Raw genomic sequence first — 20377 nt, 5'->3', positions numbered from 1 at the left:
GGGAACGAGTAAAACATACAGGATAGACTATCCTGTATGTTTTACTTACACTATCCTGGATAGTGGCCCTTGAGGACCAGGGTTGCCTACCCTGGATAGATCATCTGCTCCAGTCTCAGTGAGTCCTGCAGTGCTGATGGTCTAGCGCCACCTACAGTCTCCCTACAGTCGGGCAGAAACTGAAATGAGTGATATTTTCTCTGTCCAGCAGGGGGCGCAGTTACTCCACCGAGGCCGTATCGTCTTCAAATTGATGCTCTTCCATAAGAAGGCGGAATAAACGAAGCTTCACATGACAAGTGCTGCTTTAACTCCAACCAGCAAACACAGAAAAGCATCGCGTTTGAAGCCAACCACAGAAAAGTGATAAAAAAAATCAATAAAATCGATTCCACTTGATACGAGTTTACAAACGCTTTGAATTCATCTCAATATCCGGATTTTTGTGTTTTTGGGACGAGCTGCACGTCAATAAATTATATTGCAAACAAAAATCTGCGCTTTAATTGTGAAAAACCGAAAAAAATGTCAATATTCTGCCCGCGCATTTGGACCGACTGCGTCCCGCTGCCTTTGTGTGTTTTGGTTTACCTAAAGTTATTAAACAGTCCCCTTCAGCTCCTCAGGTCAGACGGATCCCTGTGTGTTAGGAGTTTGGTGGTGGGAAGTGTGTGTGTGTGTGTGTGTGTGTGTGTGCGTGCGTGCGTGCGTGCGTGTGAGCGCGGACTCTTCTTCCCAAACACTTGAGCAGTGATATGTGGATGTGGGGAGGGCCCTGAGGCGAGCACACCCCTGCTGCCTGTGTGTCACACTATTTCAGAACAGAGACCAGCATTTAGGATTTGGAGCTGTACAAATCACACCGTCGGCTGAAGTCCACCTCTAAAACTTGTGGAGCACAGGAAGGATATTTCTTTGTTTTTTTTCTTTTTTGGTCTTATTTTTTTCCTTTCTTTCTTTCGAGGACTGACGGACGGTTCATCTGGGAGAAAACTGCGCGTCGTCACCGCGGACTCGTTTTACGCACAAATATTTTCGCCTAAAAAGGACAATGCCTCGTTCCTTCTTGGTTAAAAAGTATTTCGCGAAACAAAAACCGAACTACAGTGAACTGGAATGTCAGAATGGTGAGTCACAAAGGTGTTTGTTATCTAACTAATCAGCTCTTTTAATCCAGTTTACTTAACTGTGTAAACACCCGTTTTTTAATTATTTATTTTAAATAAAGTTTAGCACCATTTTCTGAATCGGGCTACTCCCCAGTCAAGTCGGGGCCCGTTAGATGCACTTTCCCCCCTTCCTGCAGGCAGACAGAGCTCCATTCATGTTACAAGTTCTTGTGAATACGTGGGAGGAAACGGCCCTGGACCCTTCCCATATGGCTCTTATTTTTTGCTGCTGAGAATCATTATGCCAAACAAGCACAGGGACAGAGTGTGTAGAAAGTGTGTGCAATGGATTTCACACGTTGAATTGGTTAATATTTGTGTTTTGTTTTAATATAGTTTCTGTTGCAGGCTTTTAACCCTCCTGTGCTTTCCCTTTCAGATGCGGCACTGGAGAGGTATCCTCTCGCTGAGCTTTCATCAGCAGACACCGCCTCCTCTGCCACCTGCTTGACTGCGGGCCTGGTGTGGGACCTGAGCGTCCTGCCTGCCCTCTACCTGCCCTCCTCCCAGTCAGAGCCCTCCGGGACCTCGGGGCCCCTGGACCTCAGCTCCCCCTGCAGCCTCAGCAGCAGTGCCAGCAGCAGCGGCGAGGAAGATGAAGGGCGCACCTCAGACCCCCCGAGCCCCGAGCCCGTGCACACGTACGCCCCTCGCCAGCGGATGAAGTGCACCGGCGTCATGGCTCACATCAGCCCCCCGGAGGAGGAGGAGAGAGAAGCCCCCGTCACAGCGGCCCGGCCGGCCTTCCTCTGCAAACACTGTCCTAAGGAGTACACCAGCTTGGGGGCTCTGAAGATGCACATCCGCTCACACACCCTGCCCTGTGTTTGCACCACCTGTGGGAAGGCTTTCTCCAGGCCGTGGCTGCTGCGGGGCCACATCCGCACACACACAGGTGAGCTCGAAAGCCAGGTCCCAAACATATCCAATCTGGGCTTTTGTCATTGATTAATGGATGTAGAAATCAGAGCTGTGGAGCCGAAGTTGTTGTTGTGAGTCAGCAGTCCCTCCCTCCTCATTTGGGCATGACACCATCTGATGAAGTCAACACTTGATTATCACACAGGGAAGCCTCCTGTGGACTCAGTACTCATTGATCACTCATTGTGTTTAATGTCTCAGCAACAATGACTTTTCGGCTAATTATCTTATCACGGCTGCTGAGGAAGGCAGCTGAATGGGGACAGGGGAGGGACAAAAAGGGTTAAAGAATGCCTGGAGGCTCGCTGTTATCACTGAGCTCTTAGTACCTGCAGCAACTTGTTAGCGTGCTAATCTCATTTGGCTCTGATTAAATCATGCTAATTCAGTCAGGCTCTGACCCCACCACCATGTGATTCTTCATTATCTTCACACTGTGTCACAATGTGTGTGTGTGTTTGTGTGTCGACGCATGTGTGAAGTGTTAATGGAGGCTCCTGCAGACTCACTGTGTGAGTGACCATTAAAGGTACTCATTTCAAAGTCATGAGGTTCTGTCAAAAAGCTTGTATGGTAAGGAACAATATTTTTTTTCTCAAAATTGGTAGTTAATGTGTCCTCTAAAATAAAAATAAAAATTGGAAGCAAAATTTGTGACTGGATGCCAACTACAAGGTGTTCACCTACTGAAACGGCCGAAGTGACTGAAAATGGGTCAGATGGTAAAGCTTAATGCTCTAGCAGAAGTTTTCCAAAAGTCCTGTTTGAATGCTGAGCTCTGTTATGGCGCTCCACCTCCCTGCTTGAATCCTGATATTTATTCTTCACAGCTGTCTTACTTGTTCTTTCTTTTTTTTCACATTTAGCAGCATTTTTGCTCCTATATTTCCAACTAAATCTCTTTTCTGAGATTCTCTGCTGGTCCGATTTCACCATATTTGTTTACCTACACAGACTACAGCCAGCCTAATGTAGGTCAATCAGGTGACTGAAGCTTTCATGTGGTTTCCGGCCGATTCAGCTGAGTGTTTTGTTTACATTGAGTGCATATGCACATTTCCAAATGATATATTAATATATATGGAAAACTACTGGACCAAACTGAACCATGTGATACAGTTCAGGATAACCTTTTTTGTGTTTGATTTCATACTTTGCAAAGGGTATCTTTTAAAGTGGGCTTCAGTGAGGTAAAAATTTCTCTTTGTGCTTTTTTTTTTCTGTCCAGGCGAGCGTCCGTTTTCCTGCCCCCACTGCAACCGGGCTTTCGCTGACCGCTCCAACCTGCGGGCTCACCTGCAGACCCACGCCGAGGTGAAGAAGTACCAGTGCAGCGTCTGCTCGCGTACCTTCAGCCGCATGTCGCTGCTGCAGAAACACAGCTCTTCAGGGTGCTGCTCCACCTCAGTGTGAGGGAAAAGGAGGAGGTGTGTGGGGGGGAGCTATGAGGAGCTCAGAGCGGTGGAGGACTTCTGGCTTTAGACAAGAGGTCTACACAAGCCCTGTTAGCCTGTTAAAGGCCCACAAAGCCACAAAGATCATGACATTTTTTTGATTTAAGAGACCTGGAGGAAATCAAACCTCAATACGGATCTGACTTTACAAGCCTCTTATCTTCTCTGTTCCATTATAAAACTGTTGAGAAGCTCTTTTTTTTAAGTTTTTGAGGCTGGACCATCTGAACGGAGCTTGAAATCGTCCCTCTGTGTTGCCTTTGTGCTCATTCCAAAACAACAAATATGTTGTGAACTCACTGGGGTTAGAGGAGCCTTTTCCTGTCTCTGTCCTGGTGCCAGGCAGCCCAGGATCATGGCGCAGACACAGTTGCTCGGAGGTAGGGGTGCGTGGGTGGGATAAATCTCTTGGCGTGTCACAAATCACACACACACACACACACAAAAGCAAGTGCACACGCAGCTGTCCCTGGTGCTGCGGTGCAGATAGATGAGGTGCTAACAGGTGCTACAGCCGTGACCTTCGCTGCTCGATAGCAGGTGACTTCTAATGCCCTTGGTTTGCTAAGAAGAAAGAGGAAACATGTCATCACAGAAGAATGGCACCAGTTAGTGTGTATGTTTTTTTTTCCCATTTTACCAGTGGGGATAAATTTAAGCCTCTGTTTTGACTAAACCACAACCTCTGCTTTAATCTGATGAGTTTCAAAGATAGGAAAAGCCGTTCTGCTGTTTTCCACAGATTCCCCGTACAGCTCTGCTGCGACATGAATCAAAATGAAAGCCATGTACTCAAGGTTACCGCAGTGTTAATGAAACCAGCCAAAGCCATAGGACCTACGTGAATGTGCCTTGAAATTTATTAGTTTTACTACCAAAACGTGCCTTTTTTAAAATTAGAAAAAAAAAAAAAATTACCTCATTTTAGTAGCTTTTAAAATGGATTTCAGTATTAGCAGAAAATGAGCTCAAAAAGACTGGGACCAAAGATTTTATCAGTTTACACCACGAGAACGTGAGCGATATGTGATAAAAGCCTTGCAAATGGACAATACAAATATGAACTTTTAACTTTCAAAAATATTTTATGGCTTTTTTTCAGTGCAATGTGCAGATGATGTGTTGTTTTGTTTTGTTTTGTTTTGTTTTGTACCATGCTTGTGTGTTCACCTGTGCCTCCTGTATGACATAAATGATGCCTTTTCATTCAATAAAGTAATTTATGTTTATTAAAAACTGCCGTTGTCGTTTACTTCAGCACGAGAAGAGAAACCCAGCTGTCTAATTTCTGCTTTGACTTGAAGGAAGTTCAGTTGTTGGCGTTCATAAATGTCTGTTTGATCATTAACTGGGAAATTCTCTTCTGGATTTTATAATTAGCCGTGTTGAATGAAGCGACTCATTGTGTTGAAACAACACTGCAGATGTGCAGGTGAGCGCATGGTTTGATGGTTGGGAACAACTGAATGCACCTGCTTCCACCTGCCACCTGCCACCCGCCATCCACTTCTATCTCTGTTACTGAGCAAACATTCAGGATATGCAAATGTGAGCGTGTGTTAGAGGTGCAGGTAAAGCTTCTCCGTCAATCCTTACATTTTACTGGGACTTCCTTTGTCCACGTGCACCTCTTGTTTTGATCTAAAAGAGGACTCGTATAGCTGTATGAGAGATTGCTGCATATATATATGTTTCACTCTTGGTGAGAGCACGGCATTTCCTCCTTCCTAGACGGTGAGTCAAAGAGTGTCCAGACTGGAGCTTTAGGTTCCCATGGCTCCTCAGCTCTCAGTCAGTAAGTCAGGCCGCTAGTCGGTCTGTCTGTCAGTGGGTTAGTCGGTGTGCGTGGGCTGAGGCCCAGCCGGCCCAGAGCTCAGTGAGGTAAACTGTTCCACAGAACCATTCCTGATTTCCTTTTGACTCAGAGAAATGTGCTCACAGCTTCAGCAGTGCCGCATTGTCTCACCTCAGTACACATGAGGTTTCCTTTAGACACATTTGAAACCGTCTGTGCAGAAACACAAACCATGCCTTCAGAGGGTTTCTGCATGGTTCCGTGATCTCAAATACATGTCCGCATTTGCATTTTACCCAAGATGCTTTTGGATTATCACTCAGCTGTTGAAGCTCAGGGCTGTTTTGATGATGTAAGCTGAGATATCCCGGAGAAAGGATCTTAGCCATGTTTGCAAAAATAAAATTCAAGGCACAACTAAGTTAAACCCATTTTGGGGTTTTCTAAGGTCAGATAGCTGCGGCAGGCATCTTGAATCTGGTTAATCAGTCGTAGAAATCTAATTATTACTTTCTGAGAGTCTCATTAAAATGTGTTAAGTGGTTCGTGAGGTATTTTGCTAACAGACAGACACACAAACACACATCAATGCCCACATTTGCCTTTCAGCCGTGAACGATAAGTATACATTTCTTTCTAAAGCTTTCTTATTGATTACCCATCATTTTGAATTTCCCCCTCAGTTGTTTCCATCTGATTTCTGCAGCGTAACAAGATGAGGTGTGATCTCAGACTTTTTGCCTCCACGCTTCTAACACGCTCAGTGTTTCTTCACAAAGCCTTTTTTCCTCGTCTAAGTAGTAAAGTATGTACATTTTAGTGGGGTAATGTGATGTGCCACAGCTCGTAACTTTTCTGTCTTCTTGAGAACTAAAAACACAACATGCTCCCTTTCTTGTTCCCTGGGGAGAGTGCTGGGCCTGGATCTGAAATCTGAGAGCGTTTTCCTGCTGTGTGCTTTACAGTGCCAGAACACTCACTGTAATTTACCAAAAGTGGCTGCTATTTATGCCATAAAGCATGTGTTTAACATTCCTGAACCCCACTGTGTTTGTGTATCCCTTGCTCGCTCTCTCCCACTCACTCTCTGCCTGCCTCTATGCCGCCTGTGTTTCTATTTGTGTGTGTGTGTTCCAAGTGGAAATGGTCCCTTCAGAGCTGCAGCCCTTTCCCTCTTCGCAGGAGGATCATCTCTCCCCCTCGGAGACAAGGCTGACAGGAAGTGGGAGTTTACATTGGCCTACTTTACCCAGAAAAAGCAGACCTAGGTTGAAGAGCTGCAGAGATCAAGTGCTTGTTCTGCTGCTGCACTTTGCCACCACCAGAGCCGTGTTCCCCCCCCCTCCCCCCACCGCCCCCACACCTCTTACCATCTCAGCTGTCCCACCCTCATGGCTGCTCTCCCAGCCAAGCTTTTGGGGTGGAGTTGGGTGGCCAGAAATTAAAAAGTGGCCTTCAGTGCAGCAGCAGTCAGGGCTCTCGGTCTGTGGGACAGGAAGGAGCCTGTCAGCGTCTCGTAAACAGAACTCATCCTGCACTCATGACACAGAAGGTCTGGAGAGAACGCTCCCAGGAAAAGCCTTCAGACCCCCATTGGAGCTGCAGACTGTGGTTTGAGCTGATTCAACTCATTATAAATCATAACAGTGATGCTGCATATCTTCATCCTGAGAGAGATCTACATCCTTTCATTTCACAGATTTCATCCTGCTGATGGTAACCTGATAAAACCAACTACCGTAGACCTAAAAACTGTGTTTTTAAAAAAAGAAAAAGACAATAACTTAAAGATCTAACATTTCTTCCATGCCAGGGTTTTAAACTAAGCTCAACAGATGATGAGAATTCAGCTTTGGTCAAACCTTGTAAAAGACATTAGGCACAATCTCAAACGATCATGCGTGATCTTTCAGTGCTTGAAGCATGTGCTGTTGATGACTCTCAGCTGCTACCACACCACGTTTTGGCTCAATTTCCATAAAATTGACTGAGTTAGTCACTTTGTGTTTGCTGAGAGAGATTAGCTGGAGCGGCTGCCTTGGATTGTTTTGACTCCAAATGTTAATCAGTTGTAGCTGTCCATCCAATGATTCCTTTCTGGGAGTTTAATTAAAATCTGTCCCCAGATACAAGTGATTTTTGCGAACAAGACATACATACAAACAGACACACAGAGACACAGGCAAAAATATTATCACCTTCTTTTTCAGCATGTTCTCTTTTGAAGAACAAATAAAAGTCTTCATTGCGTTTTATGTTTAAGGATAGATACTCCTCAGTTCTAATGGGTGGATTCCCCAAACACCTTTCACCCCATTTGTTACTCCTCTGGCCTCCTCCACTAAGATTAGCACCACTCAGTGTCCATCCTCACATGCTTTGGTTGAATACATTTTCTCTGTCCACTCTGTCCATGCCCGAAGGGGGATTTTATCTTTGAAGAAAGTTGTCTTGGGCGTTGTTGTCTCACTTTTGTCACAGCGAAGCTCAGAGCACAGATGCAAATGTCAGAATGCAGAGCTTTTTCCGCCGCGCTGAGCTGCAAACAGGCCAGAGAGACAAGCCCTGCATCTGGTAAATAAGGCTAACAGCAGTAACACCACAAGTATGCTTAATGACGGATCTGATCAGGCTGTGGAGCTGCCCCGGGGTCTGGAGCGGAGAAGTGGTTGGGTGGGTTGGGGATGGGGGTGAGGAGGCATATTAAAAAGTAATGAATCACACACTCAGTCACAGGGTCGCCGGCTATGAATGTGCTCTCTGTTGGTTTTCCTGGAGCCTGGAGTTTACTAACTGATGACGCAGGCTGGACTTGATCAGAGACATGTGTTGCTGTGGACCTGATGCCAGTGAGGAGGAGGGGGCGAAGCTCTCTCTGCTTTTTCTGTGTATGTGACTGGGCATCACCTCACCACACTGAGGCTTGTCGACTGAAGAGGAAGAAGAGATAAATATTCTGGGACTGGGAAAAAAAACATCAGTTGTCTTAAACTTTTATCTGGAATCACAGTAAAATGATAAGACAATCTGCAGAACCTGAAAACAGCCAAAACAGACTTTGTGCTGACTTGAAATACAAAACTTGGACAACTAAATAAAGAATAAAACATTTGAAGAAACTAAATACACATTTTTGGATTCATTTGTGTAATAATTCAATGGAATTTGGTCATTCTGACATTAGTCACTTTCGTGTTAATGTTTCATTCAGACATGTCTGAAAAACTGAATGAGTCACAGAGTTTGCATAACATTTGTCATTTGTATGAGATTGGACAGTACATCGAGTGTGGTATCATCACAGTCGTCATAAAGTCAGTTTTCTCACTTTACATCACTTATAACAGTGATTTCTCTGCTGTGACCTGCTGAAGAGCAAGGGAACATCTAAAACATGCAGGATAGTGGCATGCAAACAACTCCATGGCTTCATGAAACATACAAGTGACGGATTAAAGCAGTTGAAACTATCATTTATTACATTCTTAAGGCTATAAACCAGTGCAATACTTTAATTACAAAATGGCTATCAACTACAACTTGCATTGATGGTTGTTTGATTAAATGTTGCACAATCACACAAAACTCTGCAAGTCACAAAAAGATTGTGTTCAGAAATACTGCAATGGATAAAAAAAGGTTAAAAATATCGATACTTAGACAACCAGACTTTTGTTCATTCATTTGGCTCAGCAATGAAAAAAATTGATTTGGTCATATTGTTGGTAAAACCACGAAGCAGGAATGATTTATTTATTCTGATTCTCTAAATGTCAAATTATTCCTGTTGGTGCGTGTTCAATAAAGCAAAGATCAGAGTTTGTATTGTTTTTAGATCCAACTGAAAAACAAAAACAAACCTCCAGAGTGCTTACTCAGACATAACCCCAATTTAGTCAAATGCCACCAGATCAAATGAAAATCATATGTGACTGAAATGAAGTCTTTTCAGTCAGACAGTACAAGAAACTAACGCTTAATAAGCAGCCGCAAAACTACAACCACAGCGTTAGTTTCTATAGTGCAATAACATTTTTTTAAATGCTAAGATTAACAAGCAACCCTGTTTGGGCTGCAACTGTCAGAAACAAGTTAGTGACTCAAACTTACACAGAAATGATGAGAAAAAGTCAAATTTCCCATAGCAGTTTGACTGAATTCTGAGTGTTTGTGATCAGTGAGCCATGCTGTCGCATTCTGCGTGACCAGTATTTGAGAATCACAGCTTATTTTTGTGTGCCCGGCTTGTAAAACTGTATTCTAGGCCGTGCACATTAATGCATTGTCCACCTTCTGCCCACATCGTACCCGCTTCAAGTTGCTTTGGCAGCTGCTCCCACGTTTATGATTCAGTCTACTGGAGCACACTTTAGAAATGAAGATAGGCAGAGTTGAACCATTTTTTAGAAAATAATTTGTTATCATCAGTGTTGGTTTTAGACCTAGTCATTCGGGGCTGAAGCCTCGGATGTTTTCTGTCTTGCAGGAGTCAAAATTAGTTTCAGGATTTACGAAAACTAAAGAGACATGGTTTTAAGAAACTTGCAACAACTCCGAGACTTTTTTGAAAGAGAGAAATTGTAACATGGATTTTTTTAAACAAAAAGTAAAAAAATAAGTAACAAGACTGTGAGCCTCTGCGAGCAAATTGAGCACCTTGGCTAATGTTCTGACACATTTTGGAAACTGACTCTTTGATGTTGTTCTGTTCTCCAACCAGTTTCCAGCAGTCACAGCCCAGTCAGATACTGCCTTTTTACATGACTGCTTTAACTTGTTAACATGATAATGTTTTGGAGGTATGAGGTTTCCTATGTTCAGAGATCATGGGATCTCATTGCTCTCAGACTCGACTGTCTGAATCCTCTCTTGTAGCCAAGCTTTGCCTAAACTTCCTATCTGCATCAGATCAAACTAAGAGGTGTGCTACACTGGGTTAAAACAACAAACTGGTGAATGGAAAAGTTTTCTCTTGCAAATTCAACTCTGACAAAAAAAATTTCCTGCCACTTTGAAACACCTCAAATAAAGAATTAATGGCTCCATTACCATAACCAATCAGAGTGGACCTGGTGTTTTTAGAAAAAAAAGCCTTATAGAAAGTATTTCAAACGGGGGCTGGACATGTGGTGTTGCAGAAATGTATAATATGAGAAAAAATATATATCTTCTTTGTTAAACATTCTCCGGGAGATCATCTAAAATAAAATCCCAAACCTCTAAACAAGAAAAGTATGAGCTGCTCCTCTCCACCTGACAGCAGCTGCCACCTGTTCGTCTGTGAAATGCACCTGAGCATATTTTCCCAGACAAGGTGCAAGACTTCGTTGAGCTGCTGCCCCGAGGCTTTAGAGTCGAGTTATGAAAGAGGCAGTGCAGATCAGTCCCCGCATGTCAGAACATGTCACCATGTACCTGTGCGTAAACAGCATCAGCCGCTGTCTTGGGAAACTGCACTTGCTCCTTTTTTTTCCTTCTTATTTTTAGGATTTTGATTTGTCAAAGCTTCAAAAGCTGTGTGTGAAAAGGGAGTAGCAGTTTGTTTGGGCAAGCTGGATCAAGACGCAGCTAAAAGTGTTGAGCGTAAGCATATCAATGACAGGAAGGGGATTGCTAATTGAGTCATGATAATGCCAGTAATCGTGTCATTTCCCATGAACAACCCTAACAAGTTCACAGCCCTAAAAAAACCACACTAGCATGGGTTTGAAGCAGGCGTTTGATTTGTCACTGTTGAGACTTTCCATTTGTTCCAGTATAGATCAAAGAACGGTAAAAACCTTTTAGGAAACAGATGTATGGCGTTGAAACACTCTTCAACATAGTAAACACCAACAATCTGTCCTTCACGCACAGATTACACACCGCAGCTGTCACGTTGTCTTCAGTGAGTCCCCAGTTCTTCCTCTCCACCATCATCACATACAAGCATTTTGGAGAACACACACACGTACACACACACACTGAGAGGGTGGCGTCTTTGTGGGAGGCCTGAGCAGCAGCTGGTTCTGATGGAAAACACCCGACCCTCCCACGGACACCCCACTGGCCATGTTGTCATTGTGACACATGGAAAGCTCCTGATTCCCCAAACGCTCAGATCCTCCAGACCTGCATCAGCTCGGGCCAGCTTTCAAACAACTCCAGCAGCCAAACAGAGAGGCAGTTGACTCTGCTCAGTTGGTTCCCAAACAATAGACACACACAGGCCAGCGAGCAAAGCACACGCACAGCCCCAAACCCGTGCACGCACAGAGACACATGCACACAGTCCTGCACATGCTGAAGCCATTATCCTGATGCTTGTTAAGTCATTACTCTATAGCTTGTTATTTTCTCAAGCAAGAGAAAGCAATCCATCCACAAAGGAGCGCTGAGAGATTTGCCACCCGGCTGAGCCCTGGGATATGGGAAGTTACCCTGAAATTTGAGAGATGTGGTGAGATCTGAAAGCTAAGGAATACAGAAAATGATCATTTTAAGAACAGCGAAACCTCTTTCCCAGAATCTCCGGGTCTTCGCTGCAGCCACGGCTGCAAGAGCTGTCCACAGGGAGGGAGTATTACAGACATTACTGATGACGGTGCAGAAAAGTTTCTGTCCACCAATGGGATGCGGAGGAACTGACATAGTCTTAGAGCTTTGACATATTCACGGTGGATCTTAGACATCTGGTTTCCATTTCCCTTCTTTCCCAACACAGTGAATGCTGGCAGCGGGGCTTTTCAGTGAGATCGTCTATTCGACTTCCTGTGCAATGTGTTTAGCATAAATGTGAGCACCACAAAAAGCAATGGAAACGATGCTCAGCACATAGGCAGTTATTAAAGAGACAAGCTCTCATCCAGGGCTTATTTTTAGCTCTCCAACCCCCATGCACCTACACCACCCTCATGGTTTATTAGCAGGAACACCTCATGAGCAGACATTTTCACAGCATTCTCTTCCCTCTGCCCTACAAAACCTGCTAGCCTGCATACTCTCACCACACCGCTAATGAGTGACACATGCCCCCTAGTTCTGCTGCAGACACTTCCAGATCAAAGCCCTGAAAGAGAAGTTTTAAACCCGGACCCCCACAGCCCACATCCACCTCCTCTTTTACACCAACGCGACATGTCTGGGAGCCACCAAATGGAGACACACCTGTCTTTGTTGCAATCAACACAAGCAGAATGTAGCTTTTAAAATTTTTTAAACAGGCCTAATATTGTTCATTGTACATTCCAGCTGTACATGATAAGACACATTGACATAATTCGACTGATGCCATCAAACAACTTAAAAAAAAGGATTATATTTAAAATCTCAAGGAAATGTAAGATGAGTTATATACTGACTTTTTACCTGTTTGAAACAGAGAGCACTGTTTATGTTTCTACCTTAGGCTGTATATGTCTGGACTTCTGAATCTGAATCTGAAGCCAGATCAGGACAAACTTCCCTGTAAGACAGTTCCAGTATAAGTTTTGGGTTTTGCCCCCGCCACATAAACAAACACCATTACCTTTAGTTAAAAAAAAAAAATATACATTAGATAATTTTTTTTCTGATGTTGACTTTAATTGAGTGGCACAGTGGCATAGTGGTTAGAGCTGTTGCCTCCCAGCAAGAAGGTTGCAGGTTTGCTTCCCGGCCTGAGGCCTTTCTGGGTGGAGTTTGCATGTTCTCCCTGTGAACACGTGGGTTTACTCCGGGTACTCCGGTTTCCTCCCACAGACCAAAAAACATGCATGTTAGGTTAATTGATGACTCTAAAATTGTCCCTAGGTGTGAGTGAGAGTGTGAATGGTTGTTTGTCTCGTTCGTCTATATGTGGCCCTGCGATGGACTTGCGACCTGTCCAGGGTGTCCCCCGCCTCTCGCACAGTGACTGCTGGAGATAAGCACCAGCTACCCGCGACCCGGAATGGAGAAGCGGGTAAAGAAAATGGATGGATGGATGGACTTTAATTGACTCACATAGTTCTGATCTTGCTGCTCATTTTTCTAATTTAGCTGTAGATAGCCATCTCAAGCTTGTACACAGATTCTGGTTCCAAAAATCCAACATGGCAGCTCCTGTAAACTGAGTCCTATAGGCTTCAATTCCCTTCAACAAGAAAGGGTGGGAACAATTGGCCCATATGGAGTTTAGATGTTTAAAAACAAAAGAAAACAAGCCAACAAAAAATATCAGTTTGGCATTTTTTAACTAAGACTTGATATCTACACAAAAAACTTTAGTTCCTTGATTGTATGTTTATTAGAAAGGTAAATACTGATATACTTTGATGAAGTGTGACACCTGTCCTATGAGCTTGTAATAACTGGAAAAACCAAAACAAATAAAATCCCAGAAGGGTTTTTGATATATCTACATGAATTGCAAAGCAATTAGTACAAAAAATGTGCAAGAAATGTCAACTACATGTTGACATACAAGCAAAACAAAGTAAGCCCTTTTTTGAGTGCTTGATCTTTGCAGATGATGTGATGTTTTATATGATAGATCCTTGTGACAAACTGTGTTTCATGTTTCAGTTCAGGAGCTCTTCAATCCCTTTAACTAAGTCAAAATGGCTCTCTGAAAAAAAATGTATATATTACCCACCCCTGAAAGAAAAGGTCAGTTCAATTCGAAAAACATGCATAATCCTACATCTGAGACAAAAATAGATTTGTCTGCCTCTTGTGAATTCAACTGCTTCAGTCATTTCAAGCGGAAACTTTCTATACAGCTGAAGGCCGTCAAGAGCAGAGTGGACAGACAGGGAAAGGAGGGGAAAAGGGGGAGGTTGAGCTAGCTAGGGCAAAGGCAGGAAATCCCAATGCAGCATGAACTATTTTCCTCCATAGCTCCACCAGAACAGCTCTTTGTACCAGCCCCCCGCCCACCTCTGTCGGGCCTCTGTTTCTGACAACCATCTACTGCTGTTGTATGAGGTGACCACACCACCACCAGCGCCACTGTGAAGAAAACAATCCAAACCTCTGTCACACATAGACACACATATGCAGTTCACTTGTGGGCCATTACTCAGCAGTGCTCGGGGTTGAAGAGTGAGGATCAAAAGCTTGGGGTTCCCCTCCATCTCAGTCCAAAGTCCCACTGTGGTTAGGCCGTAGACAGAGAGGCACCTTACTTTACACAGAGCCCGAAATGCCAAAAACACTCAGCTCTACTCAGAAAAGAAGCACGATAATGTAGAGGAAAGGCTTCCAGTGTAATTTAAACCCGAGACAAAAATAGTCAGTGGAAAAATTGGTAAACATTCCTCAACAATAACGCTCCATCTCCTCGCAGTTATCAGCGGATCGTCGCGGACGCACATGCTCTTCATGTGACTCCAATGGAGAGTTGGCTCTGCTGAGGCCTAATCGCTACAAAACTCAATTCTGTCCAAGACTCTCAATTCACAGAGACACACATTCCAATTCATTAACAGGACCCGTTGGGTGAGTGAAAAAAAAAATTAGGTCAGTGCCACTGGCGAAAACCCCCCCAAAAAAATCAAATATCAGCATTTGAGTCTCAGCCAGAGAACATAACTATTTGAATGTATGGGACATCAAATCCAAACACAGAGCTGATTTGTTGCAGAGCAGAACTCTGGACTGTGATTGACTTGGATTTATTTTATACATCAGCGAGACCCCTTGCAAAGACTGGGAGGCCTCTAAAAGCAAACCGAAGCCAAGTGCTTTTTCTCTCCAGGTCTAACTGTAGAAGAGGCAAGTGTGAGTATTTTGTGAGTGGGAGGAGGCAAGGCACCTTGCAACAGCTGGTCTGAATTATCCTTGGGGTCGGGGGTAGGCGGCTGGGTGGGAGGGTGGTGGGGACGACGGAGGGGAGGCGTGGAGACTCCTGGCGCCAGCATCAGGCCAGCAGGTCAGAAAGGATGACGATTACCAAAATACTAGCAGGCAGCCGTGGACTTGCAGAACGGGGGTGTTCCTGGCTCACAAAGCTCAGAGCTACAGGATGGGCAGAGGAATGGAAGACCATGGAGGGAGGGGGTGTATGTGTGTGAAAAAGGGACGCTCCTACTTCCACTTCCTATGAGATAGCTCTTTCCTGTCATTGATGAAACATACAGAAGCACCATATTAATAACTATAAGGTGAAATGCCTTTTATTCAGCCACACCAGGGTTCGAAGAGTTTCTACTAACCCAACAGGGTTTTTTTGTGACACACATTTGTGAGCTTTTACAGTGTTATTTTGTTTTCCTGTTTTTGAGCAGCAGCAGCCAGCTGCTTGCAAGGTGCTGATCACTCATACGGTTCCTTTTGTGTTTCCTCTCTGACTGAGCAGACCAAATAAGAAGAAACTAAATGCCACTGGGGGAACAGCACCCCCTGCAGGTGAAGGTGCAGGTCAGCACTGACGGACGTTACCAGAGTTTCCCTTTTGTGTGGTGATTCACATCCATCCAGCCATTTCCTGTTCCTGTCTATTCCTGTCCAGCATCACGGGGGACAGGTCTCAGCAGTCAACAAGTGAGAAGTGGGCTACAGCCTGGACAGGTGGATAGTCCATCACAGGACCAACACAGAGACACACAAGATAGACAACCTTTTGGACACTTATGCATGAGTCTGGCATTAACAATTAAAGAGATAGTCTGTATATTTTAAATTGGGGTTTTGTTAAAGGTTTGCAAATCTGGCAGCAATGTAAAACTTAATAAAATAACTTGATCCGCAACGAAATTTTTGAAATTGACTGGTTTTCAGATGGCAGCAGTCCTCTTTGATGTTGGCTCCACTCAGACTAGCCACTAACTCATCAGTTAGAATGAAACTCTATTTCTCCAAACTAAAGTTGCTATCTAGACTACAACAGGTAAGATATTTACCTCTTACTACAGAGCTCCACTTCAAAACTACTTCTGAACTATCAGTATTGCTGCTGAATTCAACATGAAACAAATGTTCAGCTCTAAAACAGATAATTTTTGTGAGTGCAGACTGCAGTCACTGACAATGGTTTTCAGTAGTGTTGTTGGTACAGATCAGAGTTGAACCATTTTAAGGCAGAACATCTAACAACGACTTACAGCGGTGCATTGACTGTAATAAACTTTACAAACTCACCATACTTTGTCTCAAATCTATAGGTCTAATAGTGTCTATAATGAGCCGGGCCCCTCAAAAAAACAAACAAAAAAATATTTAAGGATGTGAATTCAGTCACCGGAAATCATATCAAAAACCAAATTATATGACATTTCAGTAAACTCAGATTTAACATTTGAGAGAAGACCGATCATCCTTCACTTCAAAATAGATCTGGGAAAAATAAATAGAAATGTTCTGATTTAATTGCCTGCTGAAGTAAAATACATTATTTGATTCTGAAGGAAGGCTGGTTTTTGTTCAACACACACTGTTTTTTGTTGTGTCCTAATTTAAAGTATTTATTAGTATTTGATCACAGTATAAAGCATCAGCTAATCACATGTTCATGTCACCATAAAATGAATAAATAAAAACAGAACATTTTAAAATATAATACTACCTTTTAAATGGTGAAATCTCTAAGGGATAAGATCTTATCCTCTTAAAGAGAGATTCAGTCCTGTGATTAAGGCTTTGTGGCAGCAGAGGGAGGCATTTCCTACAGTGACAACAGCTTCGACCAACAGGACTAAATGGCTTCACATTTTCCATCCGGCTGTAGCTGACAAACACCAACACAAGGACCTCTCAGACCCCCCCGCCTCTGTGGGAAAACCTATAGCTTGTCTTGGCAGATTCAGATTTTCTTTCACCTCTTATTTGGCATCAATCACAGATAAGAAGACTCCTCCTGAGACCCTGTCCTCTAATGTTCACACTATTCTGGCACTGTTGATTAGGAGATGACAACACTCTGCTGTATTGTGCGCTAAATGCAGTTTGAGAGAAACGAGACGATTGAGGCGGGTTACTCGGTGCCAGCTGCCCGACTGTCTGGCCCCCTGCCGGAAAGTAGCACTTCTCTGAATGCCATGCTGATCCTACTGTTGCGTCTCTGTGAGTGAAGCAGGAGCTCGGAGCTTTCCCTCAGGACCCCCTTCACCTGCTGCTGCTCCAGCTTCTTACTGGGGCCCCCCCACATACTTCTGAAAAGCTGTTAAATGCTGGCACGATCTCTCAGAGGCCTGTGGAGGAAACCTTAGGTCGGACTGAAAAACTGAGTGTTGTCCTGACAGTTTCTTAAATGCATGAAGTGGGATAATAGATGGTTACTTGTGTCAAAGAAGGAGATCTGAATGGCTGATAAGAAAACCTGTGTTGTCATTTGGTTAAACCGGCTTAGATTAGTACATTTAATGAGTAGAGATGACCTCGTTTATTTACCTGGTTGTAAAACTTTCTTAACATTTAGATTCTCATAAATAAAGCATCTGTTGTTTATTTATTATTAAGGAGCCGATAAATAGTTGAAGGATCAACAAATTCTAATATGACACACCCTCCAATATGCATATATGTTGGTGCCTCCAGAAAGGTTTCAAAGGAAAGGACAGATGGAGTTCACTGATAATCGTTGGGTGGTACCCACCAATCATAACAGAATTTCATCAGTTTTATTATACTGGTGTCATATACGTGTATATGCTATTTAACAAATACTGCAGTGTTTTATTTTACAGTTGGTGAAACTAATTTAAAACAATATAGTACACCTCTTTCTTAAACTCATATTAATAAATCAAACTAGCATTCCTCGAAAAATCTCCCGCTGCCTTGCATGCCAGAGTTTTAAACAAAGACCTGGTAGCTCTCTTGAGTAAAAGTATCAGCTACTACCACACCAAATTTGAGCTCTTTATCTGTAAAACTGAATGAGTTACAACCATTTTTGTGTTTTAAAAGCTTGATTAGCTGTGATGGCCATCTTGAATCTGGTTGACTCTGAAAGTTAATCAGTTGTAGATGTACATCCAGTGATTACTTTCTGAGAATTTCAATAAAATCTGTCCAATGGTTTATGAGATATTTTGTTAACAGACAAATTATGCACATAAAACAGTTTTGCCAGAACAATTACAGTGGGGGCTGTCACCTCACCGAGCCCCCTCGGTGGTGCCACTGCCAACTTCAATTTTTGAGCCCATATAAAACAATTAAAGTTGACTAAATTGTTCCACAATAAATCCATAAAGCGATTACAACAAAGCCACCATCTGTCAAAAACCAAACCATCAAAACAGAAAAACTGGTGTAAAAACAAAGAGCATAAAAGCAAGTAAAAAGACAAAATTACTTCAAAACCAAAGTCATTCATTGCAACTCAAAGCAAAAGAAAAGAAATGTGTCTTAAGGAGAGTTTAAAGAGCTTCATCAAAGGAGGCAGACCTGATCAGGAAGATCGTTCCACAGGAACAGTCTCCCTCACTGACTAATCTAGAACGTGGAACATCTAAAAGGAGCTGTTCAGAAGATCTGAGAGAGCTAAATTCTGATTAAAGGCGGATAGTTTCAGATAAATATTCAGGTGCCAGACCATCCAAAGAAAAACACATGAAGGCATCAGGATGAGGAAGACTTGGTATTTAGTCTAAATCTGTCAAAAATGGTTTTATTAAATCCTCCTGGTTGATAAAGCTTTGATAAATATTTTGTAAAGGCTCAACATTTAATATGTGACTCCCTGCTGAGGCCTCACAAAGCAACAATAATCCCCATTTGATTTTAAGAAAATCAGCTGAAAAAATGCAGAAAAATCATTTCAATATATTTTTATTATTTCTTAGTAAAGCATAAGAAGCTACTGAATAGAGGGAGTAAAACTAGTAAAAGAGTGAAAACTAACAGAAAATGTTTTGATGCCCTTCATTAATACTTGCTCCCTTTGGCCTGGGTTTGCTGAAGTCATTACAAACACCTTTCACCGATCTGCCAGTGGTTAAATCATCTCTGGTTAAATGTGTTTCTTCGTGGAAACACGGAGCTCAGCTCTCCCAAAGGTTTTACGTTAGAGTTTGCCTCAACTCTGGCAAGCCAGTTGGAAACAATTTGTCCTTTAAAGTTTTAAAATAAAGTAAAATCTTTGAGCTGCTGAGCATTTCTTTTAAAACAAGCTTTCTGGAGCCACAGAAAAAGTTTTTTTTTAACCCCTAATGGAGCAACAAAGCAGCATGACTGAAACACGATTTATTCCAGGTTAAAAAAAAATGCTCTTTTTAGCACAAGATACATTTTATTACGTATAAAATCGAATGTGGCGTGGTTTAAACGTGTCTAAATTTTGGTTCCTTGAGTTTGTAGAACATGAGCTCAAGACTTTCTGTCAGTCTGTGAGAAATCTACCTGGAAAAGATGTTCTCCTGTGCTTCTGGTTCAGGGCAAAGGCAAGGGAAACATTATGTGTATGGCACATTTCATACCAGGAGGCAACTGAAAGGGCTTCACAGAAAAAAAGGGAAAAACTACCTAAGCACGCACACACCAACAATGATTAAAGACACAAAATTATTTTTAAAAAAACAGTACTTAACTTGACAGTCTAAAACTGATTACTTAAAAGCAATATAAAATAAGAATGTTTTTTAATTTCGATTTAAACAAGGTCAGATCAGACTCCAAGCTCCTCAGACAGTTTGAGCCACATGTGAGGGGCACAGAAACATGCTTGGTTCTGGTTTAGGAACAACTAATAAGCCTGTTTGCTGATCTGACAAGTCTGGTCCATTAAGTACTCTAGAGCTAAACTGTGCAGTGATTTATGGACGAGAAGAGGTGCTTTATAATGTATTTTATAAGAAGCTGGTAACCAGTGGAGTGAATGAAGAACTGGAGTTATTTGCTGTAATTCTTCGATCTGTTTTTAGGACTCTTGCAGCTTCATTCTGAATTGTTTTTTATTTGACAGTTCAGTGTGCTGTGTGTCCTGAAATTATATCACTTTTAAGTTATTTCGAGAAGTTGTAGATTCGTTTATTTGCCTTTCAAGCCTCCCGTGGTCCTGCCCCGCTCCACCTCCCTGAGCTGCTACACCCCTCTAACTCCGCCTCAGATCAGAGGGAGCTGTGCCTCCTCAGCCTCCCTTTGGACACCAGACAGGC

General features: G+C 42.9%; 1 protein-coding gene across 1 annotated transcript; it reads left to right on the top strand.

The window, feature by feature from the left end:
* Positions 1-765: 765 nt before the first annotated feature.
* snai1a (snail family zinc finger 1a) lies at positions 766-4780 on the top strand. The gene is made up of 3 exons (XM_017430522.3): positions 766-1127; positions 1549-2064; positions 3319-4780. Exons 1-3 carry the CDS (start codon positions 1052-1054, stop codon positions 3501-3503), a joined length of 777 nt encoding a protein of 258 aa, XP_017286011.1. The 5' UTR covers positions 766-1051; the 3' UTR covers positions 3504-4780.
* Positions 4781-20377: the final 15597 nt, after the last annotated feature.

The sequence above is a fragment of the Kryptolebias marmoratus genome, linkage group LG4, assembly GCF_001649575.2.
Source record: "Kryptolebias marmoratus isolate JLee-2015 linkage group LG4, ASM164957v2, whole genome shotgun sequence".
Taxonomy (NCBI): Eukaryota; Metazoa; Chordata; class Actinopteri; order Cyprinodontiformes; family Rivulidae; genus Kryptolebias; species Kryptolebias marmoratus.
The sequence above is the reverse complement of the archived record's forward strand: the minus strand, read 5'-3'. Positions and strand labels throughout refer to the sequence as shown.